We start from the raw sequence: 19,000 nt of genomic DNA, 5'->3' as shown, positions 1-19,000 counted from the left end.
CAACTCACTAAATCAGTCTATGTGGGAGTCAGATGCAAGCTCCCCAGGGGACTGTTATGCTCAAAAAAAATTTAAGCATCACTAGTTTAATGGGATGTCATTCAGAGCCTCTATTCAGATGTTCTACCAAACCGAGCAGTGACAAAGAACATTTAGGCCAGCACACCTCTTTTAGCAAAGCCGTCAACACTTGCAGGTCATAACACATTAGAGTGGAGAGAACATTGGCCTAGGACCAGGATACTTGAGCCTTATATTACAGCCCCCTTCTAAGGTCACTGATAATTTCATGGTGTGACCTCCTGCAAATTTCTTAGTTCTCTGTATGTTAATTTCCCATCTGTGGCTCTTCCAGCTTGTTAGAGAGTTAGAGTTAAATTCGCCATGTTCATTGCATGGGGGAGAGAGAGAGAGAGAGAGAGAGAGAGAGAATGAATTAAACTAGGACAAGGAACCCTGCCAGCTGGTATCTTTTTCTCTCTCCATAAATCTAAATAACATTCAGGTAGCAGTTGCAACGTATGGATATTTTGTCATCGGCTCAGAGCAAAGTGACCCTTTCAGAAATTTGGCTTGGGCAACTGCCATTGCTGCTGTTTGTAGGTTGTCTTGGGCACTCAGACAGTTGTTTACACAGACTGCCTGGAGGTTAGGGTACCTGTCATCCTATACTAAAGACAACTAAGGAATTTTATTTAAACCAACCACCTCTGTAGTAGAGTCTTCAAGCTTTCTAGGTCCTTTTTTTTTTTAATTAAAAAAAAATTGAACTGACAGTTCCAGTTTGTTTGAGAAGTGCTGTGCCCAGTATCCTAAAACCCAGCCTCAGGAAATGGTTCATCACAAGTCTCTGAAATACTCCAGCTTTCCCTCTTTGTAGTAATTCAATTTGAATGAACATACACTTGGAGTATATGAACCGTACAACTGGTTTTAAGTAGGGACAAAGCTGGGATCGTCCCCACCTCCATCCTGTATGGCACAATCATTTTTTATTTCATTCTGTTCAGCACTGGCAGCAATTAAAGCTCCCAAAATATGGAGTGTTTTCATCAAGTAAAGCATTAAAAATACTGGCCCGTCAGAGTGGGAAGTGGACCTGTGCTTTACTGCAACTATTCTTCAGCTGCAATAGGGCATGAAGTCGTGAATAGCACTCATTTCATGCAGTGGAAAAATAAGGCCAATTTCAGCTTTAATCTTTATTATGAGGAGTCTAGTCCCTGTTGGAATGTAATGAGTGGATGCACCTCATTTAGCTTAAAGTAACAGATCTATATAGAGTTGTTAATTTGTAGATAAATATGGGTTTTCTACTGTTGATGTTTCTTGATCCACACAAAGTGGTTATATTAATACTGAAACATTATTAATCAATAGTTTGCTCTTTAAAAATACATCAGTTAGACTACCCAATTACCTTTAAGTATATATCAAAGGGCACAAAGCAATCTGACGTACACGCAAAGTCCATTAGAAGCTACCAGACATATTAATTAAAATTTTTAGTTACAATGAACCTTACAGTGTGGGGACACATTTCTACTTTTGGTAATAAACAATTACTGGCTAACCGAAACGCTGAAATTTGCAAATAACATTTTGGAGCACGGAAAGGTCTTGGGGATTTTTGTGAAAATGAAATCCGCAGATGACTTTATTTTACTTGAATCCAACTTATAAAAGGGCTTCAACTCAGGACTGTGAACTGAAAGATGCACAGGGCTTTTCTCCTATTTGTTGAAGGGGAAATGAGAATTCTCATATTTTGAAATTAAACATGACCAGAGTGGAAGTGGCTTTCAAGGAGTGCAGGCAAAACCTCCTTTGAGATTAAAACACAACACACCAAAATACCGAGATGTGTATGACAAACACAACCATTTTTCCCTCCTGCTGCATGGTGGGGCATTGTTGATCAATGTACTTGTGACAAATGCCCACAATGAATAATCCTGCACTGCTTGGTCCACGTCCATTCAGCAACCATTTGTACTAATGGAAAGCTCTGAATTTGTGCCAAGAGGTAAGTAATCTTTTGTTTGGTCATCTAGCAACAGCAATAAGCTTTCCTTTCAAACTGCAGTTCTCATTGCTAACAGCCCAGCTACACATCTCTTGTCTAAGAAGATCTGCCTAACCAACTTATTTACCAGCCTGGCACCTAGCATTCACAGATGTTCTTAGAGCTTAAAAAAAAAGAGGTCGGGCATGGTGGCTTATGCCTGTAATCCCAGCAATTTGGGAGGCTGAGACGGGTGGGTCCCCTGAGGTCAGGAGTTTGAGACCAGCCTGGACAACTTGGCAAAACCCCGTCTCTACTAAAAATACAAAAACTAGCCAGGCATGGTGGCGGGTGCCTGTAATCCCAGCTACTCAGGAGGCTGAGGCAGGAGACTCGCTTGAACCCGGGAGGCGGAGGTTGCAGTGAGCCGAGATTACACCACTGCACTCCAGCCTGGGTGACAGAGCAAGACTCTGCCCCCCGCCCCCCGCTCCCCCCAAAAAAAGAAGAAGAGGACAGAGGTCCAAAATCTGTGAATGCTGTTTCCCCATCTCTCCCCCAACCCCCTCGGTTTCCCTGCCTCTAGTTACTCATTGCCAGGAGGCAAAGCATATACTCTCAAGGTACAGGAATGTGATTAATAGTATTAGGCTCACTAAACAAAGCTCGCAACTAAGACCTGGATGCCCTGAGGAGCTTGCTATAATGGTACTGGACTTTGCAGCCTCTTACATTTCTAATTGAGTTACTTTGTCAGAAAGTGGCAGCCTCATCACATCTAAAGGAGGTGGCCAAGAAGAAACATACCCGAGACCCACATTTAAACATCACGTACCTGCATTGTTCATTTTGGGATGTACTCTCCCTCTCCACCTTGGTGTCTGTCCCTGGGCCATTATCCAGCGCAAGCCATTTATTGAATCGTGTGAGGTGTAACTGTCATTCAACACAAGTGAAATCTTTACGTGAACATTAGTCACTGTTTTAGACACGTTAGCTTCAAGTGGAAGCAGTCAATTATAGACTAGAGGTTTTATGGCTACATTATTACCATCATACTATTAGGTTTTCAGCAGTAGCATTCTGTTTGATCGATCTGTGCCAGGACATTGATGCATAGCTTTGTTCTTCAAATGTCAAATATGTGGGACTTCTGAACTTTATGCATTTACTGACACACTAATCTCCTGTAGATATCTTTTCCCCCTCTGCAGTGTTCAGCTTCAGCAGGTGATTGTGATTCCTTTCCTTAGAAGACCATGTAGGGCTTGTAATCACATTTATAATTTCCTTTCTATTCTCTCTCAAATGCGGAAGCACTCCTGAGTTATTGACAGTTTAAAGAAGTCTTTAGCACACAAAGAGGACCACTTGCTGGTGTCAAGAAATAGATTTAGACATTTGTTTTTTTTTTTTTCTTTCTGACATGCAGACCTCATACCAGAAATGAATTACCAATTTCAGAGTATATGTTAGATTTCCAGAAATTTGGCTTTCTGTGAAATTATGCTATTTCACCTGTCTTTCCTAATGCCACATTTAATTTTCAATTTTTTTACAAATGTATTTCTAAGCCAAATCTTTGAACCGCATACACTTCAACCACTACCATTTCAATCCCCAAACATCACTAAATATGGTCCCACTTATACTATCAAATAGAACTTCTCATGTGCAGTACTTGAAGGCTTGCAGAAGATTCTAAGGGATGGATTTCCTTTCTGTTAAACTAGTAGCTCGTAAATCTGCCACTGGAGATCATCTGTTTCACATAATAGATCAAACAGAAACTCTGAGAAAGCCTTGCCCTCCACCAAAAAGCCACTGGACTTCCATTTTGTTTTTATTCAAGAACTTCCCGGAAGGCTCACTATAGTCCTTGTAAATGCCGGTTTCCTTCCTGAGTCAAGCCAGTCCCCACTTCCACCTTCACACTTCTACCTTAGGAACTATTCTACCATATTTCCTACCTTAGGACTCTCTAGGTTCTCTTGGGTCAGTTCATTAGCTAATGCCATGGGAAGAAGATTGCCCAATCTTTCCTGGCACTGGAGGCAGCTCTAGACACACCAGGAGAAATTCTCAGGACCCATTTATCATTCATTTTTTGAAGGCCAAAGGGTAAAAGGCTAATTAGTATCTGTGTTGGCAATATCATGGTGAGAATGCTAAATCACAGAAATCTGCCTTCCTATAAGTCTTTGTGTGTCTTAAAATGGGACCTCCTGCAATAGAGAGCCTCATCCATTTAGTGCAAGGGCAGGGACCCAGGCTGTCCTCCGATGGAGCAGGAATCCACTGCTGCTGTCAGCCCTCTATCGCTTCCCCACTGAAGGGCAGCATGGCTGGCCATTCTGAGGCCAGTAGTCCTCATTCCTCTCATCTCTGAATGCCCTAGCCAAAGGGGCACCCTTGCCCTCTGGCATGTCCCGGGGTGCTGCAGGAAGCATTAGCAGCTGGACTGAGCCCAGGCACTTGTGCTGAATGTGATTCTGATCTCTCCAGGCACAAAGCGGAGGGAATCATCTTGACCCCAACACTCACATTCAGCTTCAGCCTCACACATGCGTAAATGGAACCATTCAAGCAAGCGTTTCTCACAAAAACTAGCTAGCGTACAAGTCCAAATCTCTATTAGAAAAGGCACACTTGAAGCCTGGAGTCCTTGGTAGAATGCATGCATTTTACCTAAACCTACTTTTTATTGAGCAAATAGCTAGGTGGAAATGTCAGTTCTGGATGCTAGGCTTGTTCTCATTTAGCCCTGGGATCTTATTTGATGTAGTGCTCATGTAATCAGGGACACAACAACCCCAAAACCAACATGCTTGTGTGAAAAGCTCAGGAATGCCACGTTCTATTAGGTTGGTGCAAAAGTAATGGCAAAAACCACAAGTACTTTTGCACCATCCTATAGAAGTAACCTGAGAGTGCTGGATTACTCACCTGCTTCTACCTGCCTCAGCAAACTCTCAGCCACAGTCGATGGACAGGAGCCAGGTGGAAGAGCACCTCCTGTGGAGAGGTGGCTTGGTGCCCAACACCACGAGAATACTGCTGAATTTACTCCGCAATTCCTGTGGGAGACAGAGTGGCAGATTAAGCTGCAGAGATGCAATGGAGGTCCTGACTAAGGAATTTTAATGTAAAAATTCTGAGGCTTAAACTTCATTCTTCAGCTAACTGGTGTCGTCCTTCCAATGGGAATCTAACAAGAGTTATACCAGGGCTTGAAGAGCAAGCGTGCGAATGTATTGGAACCAATTTAAAGCTCAAAACAAAATGAACAGGAAGACTCACCAACACTCCATTAAAATAAAACATGAAGGCTCACTGAGGCATGCAGCTGAGCCATCAGTTCTTTTGTTCTTCCTTTGTCTCAAGCTCATGAGAGACCATGGTGGGTTGGTGGGGCAGTTGTGAAGGTGTGTGTTGGGGGGGGGGGTGGTTCCTACCATCTTGCTTTGTTTTAATCTACCTTGGAAGTATGTGTTCTAGGGCCCCCTGGTAAATCTAGTCTAGCCTTAATTATGAAGTCACACATGAAACATGGGCAAAGAAAACCTTCCTGTCAACAAGATCTTCATGGAATGAAGACGGAATATACTGTCCACTAGCAGGCAGCTCTTAAGGACCACATTCCTGAAAATCCAATAGAAAGCCAGGATTTAGTAGGAAAATAAGGAAGAGTGCAGGTGGGTATAAAAAGAAAGGTTTAACCTACAGAAAGTCAGCGAATTCCAAGTCTGATCATTGGAAGTGCCTGGAAGTTGTGTAAAAATACACATTTTCAGATGGTGGCCAGGCTTGGTCACTGAAGGAACCAAATTTTGGTTTTGGAACACTTAAAACCTGTTTCCATGAACGAGAAATAATGTACTAGTAGGTGACCAAAAAGCCCTTAACCAAGCAAAGTTTTATTAACCCAATGGGACAGGAAGCACCTTCATGAATGAAGCAAAACACCATTAAAAAATACATACAGGCCGGGCGCGGTGACTCAGGCCTGTAATCCCAGCACTTTGGGAGGCTGAGGCGGATAGATCACGAGATCACGAGTTTGAGACCAGCCTGACCAACGTGGAGAAACTCCATCTCTACTGAAAATACAAAAAATTAGCCAGGTGTAATGTTGGGCATCCGTAATCCCAGCTACTGGGGAGGCTGAGGCAGGAGAATTGCTTGAACCCTGGAAGTGGAGGTTGCAGTGAGCCAAGATCGTACCATTGCACTCTAGCCTGGGCGACAGAGCGAGACTCCATCTCAAAAATAATAATAAATACACAGAGCCCAGAATTCACATATCTGACTATTAAGATGGACATTTCTTCTTCCTTGGTCCTCTTGAGTGCAGCTCCATTTACTGTAGACTTTCTGCCCAGCTCCTGGCTCTCTTCTCACAAACTGTCCAAGCTTTTGGCTACTGTCTTTTAAGAACCCTGTAAATGTGAAGCGCTGCAATTACTATTCATGCAGCTTTTGTTTATCTTTCCAGAAGAAACAATTGAGCTGTAGCAGATGAGTGATGGTTGCAGGGCTGTGGTGACGGTAAAAGCCACTGCAGGTGGAGTGGCTTAATGGGGTATTAATTGGGAAGCAGGTGAAGGCAAATAGGTAGCACAGCAGGTATGTAAATAGGCTCGTGGGAGGAAAGGCATTGAATTTTATGCTCTTTAACTAAAAATAAAGACCTGATATTTAGCTTATCTTTGCTGAAATCCGCACTGTGAGGACCCTGACAACCGCCGACATCATCAATGATTCATTATTATCTCAGCATCATCTAGGCTACTTAATAGGATCTTCAGCCTCTTCATTTTTCATTGTTTCAGCTGATTCTTTGGCTTTAGAATGTATGCTTTTCCTTCTCTCTATGCATACCGAGGCCAGAACAATGTTTGTAGATTGTGTAGTAGAAGTGACATTCGGACCTGTAGCCTGCCTTCTGGTGGGATCTTTTTGCTCTAGCTGTTGGGAGGAACAGAGCAAATGTACAGTGTGACTATGGATAATGAGCCTACCAAGAACACATACATTCAAATGAATATTCTCCTTCAAAGTAGTCACCTTGAGAAGCGAAACACTTATTCCTGGACCATCTTTGGCGCGATGGCTTTTTGGGAAAGCCAATGATTATTTTCAGAGCTGACATCTCAGTCACCCACAGGAAAAAATCCTTACATATATTCATTCCTTATTTTCTACTCCTGAGCATTGTCCAACATCATGGCCTCCTTTATTCATCACACTTAGTGCTAAATGATATTTGGCTTTTAAAGTCCCATCCTCAATGCAGGGGACTGGATGTTGCTCAGGGATTCCAAAGAACATGCCTCAGGCTTCCAGGAAAGAGTTCCGTGAAATGTCCCAAGCACTGGCAGCCTCTTTGGGACAAGTGTTGACTAGCTACTCAGCACGGCACACACAGAGATAATCTGAAAGCTGGGTATGCTAGTTGACAAGTGCATACACATTATTTTAAGGATACCTTTTTATTTAATAGCAACTTAGAAAATTGTTAAAAACAAATCACTCCATATTTCTCTTCCAATTAGTCTTCTCCATGGCAATACACTGGTGGAAAGTGGAGGGGGAAGAGGGGGGTTTTGGATTCTTTGTTACTCGGCTGGCTCACATTTGTTGTTTTCTCTGGGGAGAAGCAGCGTCGGTTTTAAAGACATGTTTAGCCTTTTACTGTTGAAATAGCTAAATATCAGTGGAGCTCGCACAGGCTAAATATTAGTGGAGCTACAGTTTGTACCCCATAAAATGAATTAGGTTTATATTATCATGCAGATCTTTTCCTGTAGTTGAAGTGCTCATTAATTTTACTGCTAATGAGATGTTAGCAATTAAATACCTTTAATTAATGAAAATCAGACAAAAGCAAGGGCTGCTCTCTGTGCCTTCATAAAAACAGGGGAAATGTTTGTAGATCTCATTGTGAATTTTGTCTGTAGAAGGACCACAAATCTGAGCTATTTTTTCTGGTCCAGAGAAAGTCATTAAAAGATTTCACTTTTAGAAAATTAAACGAATAGGCATTTTGGGATGTTATAAAGATTATCTGAGATTTGGGGGGAAAAAAGTATCCATAACTGAGAGCCAGTCCTACATGTAATAGCAAATTTCATGGTTGAAGATGCAACAGGATTGAGTACAATTAATAGTTCTGTAGCCGTTGTAGAGTTCTGGGTAGGCCCTGAACACATAATTAGATTATTAAAAATGGCCTGTCTTAGACTGACTATTACTAAATTGAAATCCAATTATGGTTTTATGATTTTGCTGAAAAATATTTAGCTGTTTTGCTTGAGTCCTCCTAGAAGATCATTTCCTCTTTGCATCACCATTTGCTCATGTCACAATACATTTTCCAAACAAATCTGACCTCAATTATCTTGGAATCAATCTTACGTTAGATAAAATATGTTTTAATGAGTGTTTTATGTCTAATATTATAATTGTGCCTCTCTATACTTGAGGAATTAAAAGATGGCGATAGAAGTCTTTGCAAAATGTCTTTTTAATGGGAGACATGCATATTTTAGAAATAACTAAATTGTGCCATCTTAATACACAGAAAGGCATTATGCTCAAATATGTGCCTGAGTGTGTGGTAAGACAAACTTGATTCGGTTTTCAGTAATTGGCAATGGAACTGTAATAAAGCAGTTGTTTGCGAAGAGACAGGCTCAGAAATTTCATGCACTCCTGCAGTGTGGATTTAAATGCTAAGTTAAATATTTATGAACCCGAGATTTTTATAATTGATCATTGTATGATTTATACACCGTAATTATAATTAGGTTGAAAGAGATTTTAAAAAGCCAGTTTCCTGGTAGCCAAGACCATTAAATAACGCTAAGCTGCCAAAACAAAAATTAGGTGGGAACCCAGCCACCAAGTTCCAAACGCCTGTCCCTCCATCTGATGTACAATGAGGCACTACACCTTACCAGGCATCTCACCTGAAGCATCAACTCCTGTATCACCTGCAACCATTTTTCATGCCTTTGTTTCAAAGCTAGTTGAACACAAACAAGTAGAAAACTTCAGAGATCCAATGTATAACAAAAGGAAAAGGTGGAGGAGGTTGGAAAGGTTAATTAAAAATGTAATGATCCCATTTTCTGGGACAGCACTATTAATCATTGCACAGCAGCAAGCATGTGACTTGCACACCACTTACAGGAGACATCCAATTTTTTAAGGTTTGCACAGCAGAGGGTGCAGGCAAGCGACAGAATGCGCATTAAGGAAATGGAAGCTCTAATGGATAAGGCTAGCCCATGACTTGTGGTTAACAAGGGGAACTGTCTTTACCAGACCAAAGAATTATTTCCAAACTTACAGGTATTCAAAATAACTCAGTCACTGTGAGCCCCAGAGAAAACTTGGGTATGGCTTGCAGCTTAATGTAGTTGTGTAAGGTATGAAAAAACAGAACTAGGAGGAATTTCATCATCATGTAATACAATATGTCTGAAACAGTGTACGAATGACAAAATGGGTTCCAAACAGCCAACATGTGCTTTTTAAATGTAATTTTTAGCACCCTAGCTGGAAAAAGCCAAGCTCTTGAAGGATCAGTTACAAGGGTCACAACCTGTATGATCAAATTTGCCATACGATCCGTGTGGATATCAGAAGCCCAGACTGTCACTGTGAGCTTCCAGAAAAGTTTGCCTACACCTGTGAAGATTTGGCATCTTTTACCCATTTTTAATTTTCTGGGAAAACACATTAGAGGGGGCCTATTAGAAGAAGAACAGTAGTTATATTAACATAGTAATTAATCAAGTCAGAAAGAAAAAGAGGAAACAAGTTGTGAATTCAATTCTGCAGCCTTAAAAAGAAAGGCAGAAAGATACCCAGAAATTGGCAAGCATGTGCAAACAAACGTTCTTTTATTGTCTTGTGAATTTTTGCTTCGTAAATCATATCTCTTGCAGGCCATGCAGATTTTTATATATTTACTGTTTTATTCTACCTCATAATCCATAGAAATGGATTTCTAGTTGCTTGCATCTGTGTTTCATCCTGAATCGTTTCAACTGGTTAGCTGGCCCTGGTGTTTGCTAATAACGGTGGCATTTTCTAAGTGTAAATAATCAGGGCTGCTGGCCACAGTGATAGCCTCTTACTTGGGACAGTGTGAGGATTGTATTTGAGATAAAGGCAGTTCCTTGCTCCAGAGGAATTTAGAATATGAAAGCTTCTCCCATTACATAATTCATCCCTGACACTTCCACATCTCGCTGTGTTGGAGGGACCTTTTACATTTGCTCTGCCTGCAGGTCAGGGCTGAAATCATTGGTCCATGTACTCCTTTGGAGCAGCAGACCGCGGAGAGGCCAGCGCCTTCAAGTGCATAGACCCTCTGGCTGGGGTTTTACATTCTGTCCCTCATCACCACATTTTATTCTAAATATTTGACGTTATAGTCAGAAAAGGCAAATTATATTAGAACCACCAAATCAAAGAGCCTTAAGGCTTGAAGGGACCTTAGATATATCATCTCACAAATAGGGAAACTGACGCCCATGGGGGGAAAGCTGACTTGTATGAAAACGCTCAGATAATTGGACCACATTTAAAACCCAGATGCTCCTCACTCCTAATCCATGGCTCCTTCAGCAGCACCTGACCCTTTTTATCCTAGGTTTTGGGATCTCACCCTCGGGTTGCCATGAATGTTATACCTCCCATGGCCAAGAAAACAAGAAACAAGTCACCACCAGATGTGATCACAGCCAGCGAGGCTTAGAATGATGGTAAAGAAAGCAATACGTAACCTGCAAAGTAACAACATGGCTGTGTGGAATTTGAAGTGAAAATCTGGTTACATGGCATTCTCCGTAATACAGAGCCGAGGCTGGAGAGGAGCACATTAGCTGAGCACAACCCACTCGCATATGCACTCCCCCAAGAAAAAAGGATTTCTAGTAAACAGCGTTCATTCTGAGAATACTTCCCATTCAGACAGCGTCCCAGACATTCTACCAAGTTAAAGAATGAATAACAGCAGATGGAGGGAGAGATTAGAGGGGGAGGGGAGGGGGGAAAGCAACATTTTAATGCTGAGCTCTAAAATGAGCTGTGGAGAGGATGGCAGTTAGAGTTATGGTAAAGCTGTTCAGAAGCCTTCCCACGCAGGCGAGAAGGCGCTTGTGCCCAGACCGTAAAACACAGGCGGGCTCCTGATCCTCCGTGCGGTGTGTGAGCTGATGGAGGGCTGGCTTTGACTCCAAGGGTGTAAATTGAATCATTCTCCCCTCTCCTCCCTGTGCCCTCAAGTCATTGAGATAGTATTTTCGTGCACTGGGGGATCCATTCAATAGATATAGAGGATCAATCTTCTTACCGGGTGAAAACTCAACCCTAATTTATATATCCTGTGATTTCAGCAGTGTTTATTTTGAACTTCATTGCAGTAGGATCCGCAGCATCAGGGCCCCGGAGAGAGCTGGAGGTGGATTTGTGAGGGACTAAGTTAGCGGGCGAAAGGAGGGGAGGGGCCAAGAGTGATTTCCCATGTGCCGTGCGCAATTGCCCATGTGAAACTTTTTGAAAAGAGTAATAATAAGGTAGGCATGAACTTATTTTTTCCAATATTTTATTATGAACATTTTCGAACATACAGAACAGTGGGAAAAAAATATGGTTAATGCATATACTCAGCACCTGGATTCCATATTCACATCTGAATGTGCTGTATGAGCGCCCGTATGTCCATCCTCTAAGTTTTTAAAATTCATTTATGAATATACTGCCCCTAAACGCTTCAGCACACATATGACTAACCAGTGTTCAATATTTGTTTAGGCTATTTCTTTTTGTGTTTTGTTGTTGTTTGTTTGTTTGTTCTTTGAGACACAGTTTCGCTCTTGTCACCCAGGCTGGAGTGCAGTGGTGTGGATCATGGCTCACTGCAGCCTTGACCTTCTGGGCTCAAGTAATCCTCCCACCTCAGCCTCCCGAGTAGCTAGGACTACAGGCACATGCCACCATGCCTGGGTGATTTTTAAATATTTTTGTAGCGACAGTGCCTCCTTATATTGCTCAAGCTGGTCTCGATCTTCTGGTCTCAAGCAATCCTCCCACCTCAGCCTCCCAAAGTGCTGGGATTACAAGCATGAGCCACTGTGCCTGGCCTTTTTTTTTTTTTTTTTTCCTTTTGAGATAATGTTTACATAGGCACAAACCTTAAGCATACTATCTCTGAGTTTTGGCCCAAACTGTGCAACACAAGCCGTTATCAAGGTAGAGAACATTACCATCACCCCCAGAAAGTTATCTCTTATTCCTTCCTAGCCAATCCTCACCCCCATTCCCTGAAAGCAGCCAGTCTTTTAATATTTTAAAAATCATAAATTAGTTTTGCCTATTCCCGAACTATATATATAATCATACTGTGCGTACTTCTGTGTGTAGTCTTTTATTTTTTTTTTTGAGATTCATCCATGCTATTTTGTGTATCAACAGTTCATCTCTTCTTATTTCTGAGTAGCAGTCCACGTGGATAACTGTGGATAGATCACAGTTTGTTGAGCCATTTTCCTATTGATGGATACATGGGCTGTCTCCAGTTTTAATTATTATCAATATGCTGGTATAATATTCTTGTCCAAGTCTTTTGTGGACATATGTTCAAGTTCTCTTGGATAAAAACCTAAAAGTAGAATTTCTGGGCCATAGGGTAATTGTATGTTTAGTTTTATAAAAAGCTGCCGAACGTTTTTCCACAGTGGTTGAACCATTTTCCATTCCCACCAACAATGTATGAGAATTCTAGGAACATCACATTTTGTTAAACAACATTTGATGTCAAATTTTAACCATTGTGGTGAGTGTAGAGTGTATCTCATTGTGGTTTCATTTTGCATTTCTCTGATAACTAATGATGTTGAACACATTTCAGATGCTACTTGGCCATTCATTTATCTTATTCTGTGAAGTGTCTGTTCAAAGATTTGGCCCATGTTAAATTGGGTTGTTTTCTTATATTGAGATTTGGGCATTTTTAATATATTTTAGATACCAGTCCTTTGTCAGACGTATGTTTTGTGAATATTTTCTCCAGTCTGTGGTTTGTCTATTCATTTTCTTAGCAGTGTCTTTTGTGACCAGAAGTTTTTAATTTTGATGAACTCTACCTTACCAACTTTTTATCTTTTATGGTTATTGCTTTCTGTGGTCCTGTCTCAGAAATATTTGCCTAACTCCAAGATTATCTTATGTTTCTTCTAAAAGCTTTATGATTTTAGCTTTTATGTTTAAGTCTGTGATCCATATTACATTAGTTTTTGTGTATGGTATGAAGTAGGGATTGAGGTTTTTTGTTTGTTTGTATTTGGGTTTTTCTTTTTGAAAAATTATTATCCAATTATTCTAGTACCATATGTTGAAAAGACTCTCTTCCCCCATTGGATTTCTTCAGTGTTGCTTTCAAAAAAATCAAATGACTGTAGATGTGTGGGATATTTATGAGTTCTCTCTTCTTTTCCATTGTTCAATTTGTCTATGCCTATACTGTACCACACTATCTTGATAACTTAAGCTTTATAGTAAACCTTGAGAAAGGTTAGTGTGAATCCTTCAACTTTGTTTTCCTTGTTCCAATTGCTTTAGTTATTCTGTGTCCTTTGCATTTCCATATAAGCTTTAGAATCTGCTTGACAATTTCAAAACATTTTATGATTTGGAGATAATTGTCTATAAGCTTATATATGAGTTTAAAAAATTGGCCTAGTATATACCTTCTTTGTTGTAATAATATTAGTTGTCTTTTTAAAGTTGTTAAAACTATGTAAGCTATTAAGTTTTAATAATATTGAGCCTTAATAATCATAAAGTATTGAGTATTTTGATCCATGAACATGGTATATATTTCCATTTATCAGGTCTTCAATTTTTATTAGCAGTGTTTTTAGTTTTCAGTGTAGAGGTCTTGCATGTCTTTTGTTACATTCCTTTTAAGTGCTTTTTTTTTTATTCATTGATCATGCTGTAAATAAAATTATTTTTTAAAATTTCATTTTCTAATTTTTTTGCAGCTAACATATGAAAGTGATGGCTATGTTAATTAGCTTGATTTAGTCATTCCATAACATTAAACATATATCAAAGCATCACATTTTACTTCATAATATATATAATTATTATTTGCTAATTACAAATAAAACTCTTAAAAATGAAGCTTGTAGACTCAAAAAAAATCCTGAATACTCTGACTTGATCATTACACATTTTATGCATTCATGAAAAATCACATATGCCTTATAAATGTGTACAAACACTATGTATCAATAAAAATAGTATGTATTTTTCAAAGTACAATTACTTTTTGTATATTAACTTTGTACCCTGTGACTTTGCTAAACTCACTTATTATTTCTAGTAGTTGTTTTGTAGATTCTTTAGAGATGTATAGGACATCCAATACAACATTGACTATAAGCAGTAAAAGGGGAATCCTTTGTTCTTGATCTTAGTATTTGACTATGAAATATGACTTTAGTTATAGGTTTTTCATAGCTGCTCTGTATCAGATTGAGGAGATTCTTTTCTATTCTTAATTTGCTGAACTTTTTTCTATCATGGATGAGTATTGAAATTTATTGAATGCTTTTTCTTTATCTAATGAAATATATGGTTTTCCTACTGTATTCTGTTAGTGTGGTGAATTACATATATTTTTAAATATTAAACTAACCTTGCATTCTTGAGATAAACCCAAGTTGGTCACGATGCATTAGCCTTTTAAGGTATTGCTAAATACAGTTTACTAAAGTTTGGGGAATATTGTTGCATCTGTATTCATAAGCAATATCAGTCTATTATTTTCTTCTTTTGTCTTTGTTCAGTTCTGGTATTTGGGTAATGCTGACCTCAAATGTCAAGTTCGGAAAGGTTATAAAAATATTTTGTGTGAATGAGAATCTGAAATAAAAAGGAAGTCAGATGTTCACCTGTGAACTATGAATTAATAGTTTTTTCCCCTTTGAATATTCCAGGTTGCGGATTCTAGAATTTGTCACAGGCTCTGAAATAATGTAAGGAGATGGTGCCCTGGCAAGAGTTATATATAGATGAAAATAGAATCAGTAGAAAGTGAGGCTAAGTCACACCTACTGCTATATGAAGTAAACTTTGAGCAATTGGTTTAGACATAAAATGATTCACCCTGTTCCAACTTTGTACAAAGCCTTTTAAAAAAAATATTGCTTTGCTAATAACATTAAGAGGAAAACCTTAACAGCATATGTAGTTTTAACAACTTTAAAAAGTATTATTATAACAAAGAAGGTATAACCTAGGCCAATTTTTTTTTTTTTTTTTTTTTTTTTTTTTTTTTGAGACAGAGTCTCACTCTGTCCCCCAGGCTGGAGTGCAGTGGTGCAGTCTTGGCTCACTGCAAGCTCTGCCTCCCAGGTTCACGCCATTCTCCTGCCTCAGCCTCCCGAGTAGCTGGGACTACAGGCGCCCACCACCAAGCCTGGCTAATGTTTTTGTATTTTTAATAGAGACGGGGTTTCACTGTGTTAGCCAGAGTGGTCTCGATCTCCTGACCTTGTGATCGGTCCACCTCGGCCTCTCAAAGTGCTGGGATTACAGGCGTGAGCCACCGCACCTGGCACACTAGGCCAATTTTTTTTTAAGCCTGTGTATAAGCTTTTGGACTCCTTACAGAGAAAAATAAATTTCCTAGATGTTACGTGTTGACTTTCGTTATTTTTATTATGATGTTATTTGAAACTTATAAACATAAAACTGTAAGCTCTTATTCTTGGCTTTTACACAACTATGAAAACAACACACATAAATACAAACAGAACTTTGAAAACAATGAAATGCAGGCTAATAACATTAATTGAGTGTAAGAGATAATATTATTTTGCTGAAACTAAATTGGTGCTTACAGTCTGAATGTAGTGCTCGGCTTCTCCATGGGTCCTTTTGAGTTTGGCAGGCCTATATTACTGGGTGCCATGTATTGACTCGATTCTTCAGGCATTTTTCTCCATTTGAATGGCACTTTATAATCTCTGGCTAAAAGGGAAAGAACAGAGACACAGAGCTAGATTAATACTTCAAGGAAGTGGTCAGTGAGATAAGAACAAAGTGCCATTCAACATCAATACAAATGTTAAGTGTAGAGAGTGAAATTGTGTACCAGTACGTAGCCTTAAAAGTCTGATCCAGAATATGGTCATATTAATTTGTTTTAGATTATCATCAAAAATGCATAATTTAGAAATCTAGAGAACTGTTGACTTTCAAGAATATAAATCACTGCCCTTGGGCTCAATAGCAAAATATTAGAAGTCTCAAAAGAGGAGAAGGCTAGAAGTGTCACCAAGGCCCAGAGGCCCTGGTGGCCCTGTCAGGGCACATGGCGACTATTTCACTCCTGAGTCCTGAGAAGCCTGAGTGTGGAAATAGAGGAGCTAGAGAGGAGCAGGCATAGAAAGAGCGAGATGGAGAAACAGTACCAGGTGTGCTTGTTAAAGCCGGGATGGATGTGCAGCTGCCAACTTCCTGTACTCCACACCCAAGAAGGGCTCCTGTCTTGCTTATTGCCTTCTACAGCAAATTTCTTGGACTCTGATGTCACAGGAAGACACATGAACCTAGAGCACAATAAAATATGACTCATGGCACCAGGGAATAATGGTGTGATTTCAGATATTTACATATGGGTTTTCTGAAAGCAAGATGCATCTTCAGTAGAACAGGGAGAATTGTTCTTTTCCTAAAATGTTGGACTTGCTTTGTGTGCCCTTTGTCTATTTATGTACAATATTTTTAATCGTAGCAAGAACATTTTGCATGCAATCTACCCTCTTAACAAAGTTTTAAGTGTACAATAGAATATTGATAACAATCGGCACAGTGTTATAGAGCAGATCTCTAGAACTTATTCATCTTGCATGACTCAAACTTTATTCCCTTTGAAGAGCAACTCTCCATTTTTTTTTTTCATTTTCTTCTCCAGCCCCTGGCAACCATCATTCCACTCTCTGCTTCGAGTTTGACTATTTGAGATTCCTCCTATACGTGGAATCAGGCAGTATTTGTCCTCCTGTGACTGGTTTATTTCACGTAGCATAATGTCCTCGAGGTTTATCCATGTTGTTACGCCTTGTAGGATTTCCTTCTCTTTCTAAGGCTGAATAATATACCGTGTGCCCTTTAGACGTGCAGCAAATGCACTGCCCTATCTTTCAGTCCTACCTAACCGAACTGTGCCTTCTCTCTTGTCAATTCTTTAGCCTTTTGTCATTTCCTAAATGCTTTCCTGGCCCCTATCAACTGGGGGCACATAAGCAGAATGAAAGGAGGTCATAGAATCCATGGAGGGGCTAAGGCCTGAGGAGGAACTTGCCGGGGTGTCTCATCCCACAGCTGTGCAGTGCTTGTCCAACACCTCCCTGCCCGCTCCAGAGAATCACTACTACACCTCATCATCACTACTCCGTGGACCACCTTATATGTTGTTTCTGGAAGGTTTTTTCCATCACCTCCCTCTCCCTGCAGAAACATCCCTCTGTTGGGGACGGGGCTGAATTCTTGTTGTCCATTCATCCTTTAACCTTGCTGTTGGGCTTGGCCTTGGCCTGCCTGCCCAGGCACCGAATGGGCCCTGCCTCCATCATGCTCTCGCTGCAGACAGCAGAGGGCAGGCGGTGTGGACAGCACAGAGCAGGCAGTGTGGACAGCACTGGCTTCCCTGGTGGTGTGAGTGCACAGGGCTTGGGCAGAAGGCAGCATATGCTCTGTGAGCTTCCTGGAGCCCATTGAAATTCTATTCAAAATACAAGCTGAATTTTTCTAATCTAGAACCTCAGTACTCATAGAGCCCACGTGTTGTCTGTGGTGAGTTAAGCGGTAATTGAGAGGTTTGCAGATTTTTATGTGATTTATCCTGGTTTTGTTCCAACGCCCTGCGAGCTAAAATTTAAATACAGCTTCGTTGTGGTGGCTTCTTCCTGTTTAGAGAATCTGGCATAATATTTTGTCTTCTGGGCTCAAATAACCATGTAATTACTGTGTAATCATATAGTAATTAGCATGTACTATATGCATTTATTACATAATTACATTCTTGGAGGATTGTATGGCAATTATATTGCATTCAGCATATCATGAACAAGTATATAATTTGTTGTTTTTTTCTTTTATCCTAATTTCAGTTCACTAACCAGGGGCTGGAAGCTTATTCTCCTGTTGCCTCATTTGCATGTAGTGGGGCAGGTGCCCGAGTTTTGGCCTCACCTAGCGCCTCCTAATTCTACATCTTTGGGAATATTAGGGGCTTTTGTGCTGCTGTAGACTCCTGGTATTTGTACTCCTAGCACTTTCTCTTGTCATGAAGTCATTAAGTTATCAGCTTCAAAACTCATTAAGTTCTAGAGCCGCTGGCAATGCCAGATAAATGGCAGGATCTCAATTAAAACAGAGTAGGTGAGAACACAGAGCCCAGCACTGTGACCATGCCTGTCTTTCTCTGCATTTGCAGTGGAGCACATTCCCAAAGGGAACAACTGCCTGGATGCAGCGAAGGCCTGCAACCTCGACGACATTTGCAAGAAGTACAGATCGGCGTACATCACCCCGTGCACCACCAGCGTGTCCAACGATGTCTGCAACCGCCGCAAGTGTCACAAGGCCCTCCGGCAGTTCTTTGACAAGGTCCCGGCCAAGCACAGCTACGGAATGCTCTTCTGCTCCTGCCGGGACATCGCCTGCACAGAGCGGAGGCGACAGACCATCGTGCCTGTGTGCTCCTATGAAGAGAGGGAGAAGCCCAACTGTTTGAATTTGCAGGACTCCTGCAAGACGAATTACATCTGCAGGTAAGTGGGCACTGGCAGCTGGTGATTAATGAGGTGACAGGGAAAGTCTTGGCGGCTGCTTCAGCTGCCAAGCTCCCTTTTCTGTGCTTCTACCAAGGTAGAGGAGGGAGGGGAGCCCAGTCCATTTGAATGG

The 19,000-nt window shown here is 40.6% G+C and overlaps 1 protein-coding gene across 8 annotated transcripts in view; it reads left to right on the top strand.

Moving 5' to 3' along the window:
* The window catches only part of GFRA1 (GDNF family receptor alpha 1), a 217,126-nt gene that overhangs the window by 135,253 nt on the left and 62,873 nt on the right, over positions 1 to 19,000 (top strand). For all 8 annotated transcript variants that reach the window (XM_063782157.1, XM_063782156.1, XM_063782155.1 and 5 more), the window contains one exon: positions 18,531 to 18,867. In XM_063782157.1, the coding sequence (XP_063638227.1) occupies positions 18,531 to 18,867 (337 nt within the window). The remainder of the gene's footprint in view (positions 1 to 18,530; positions 18,868 to 19,000) is intronic.

Source organism: Pan troglodytes, chromosome 8 (genome assembly GCF_028858775.2).
Source record: "Pan troglodytes isolate AG18354 chromosome 8, NHGRI_mPanTro3-v2.0_pri, whole genome shotgun sequence".
Taxonomy (NCBI): Eukaryota; Metazoa; Chordata; class Mammalia; order Primates; family Hominidae; genus Pan; species Pan troglodytes.
The sequence above is the reverse complement of the archived record's forward strand: the minus strand, read 5'-3'. Positions and strand labels throughout refer to the sequence as shown.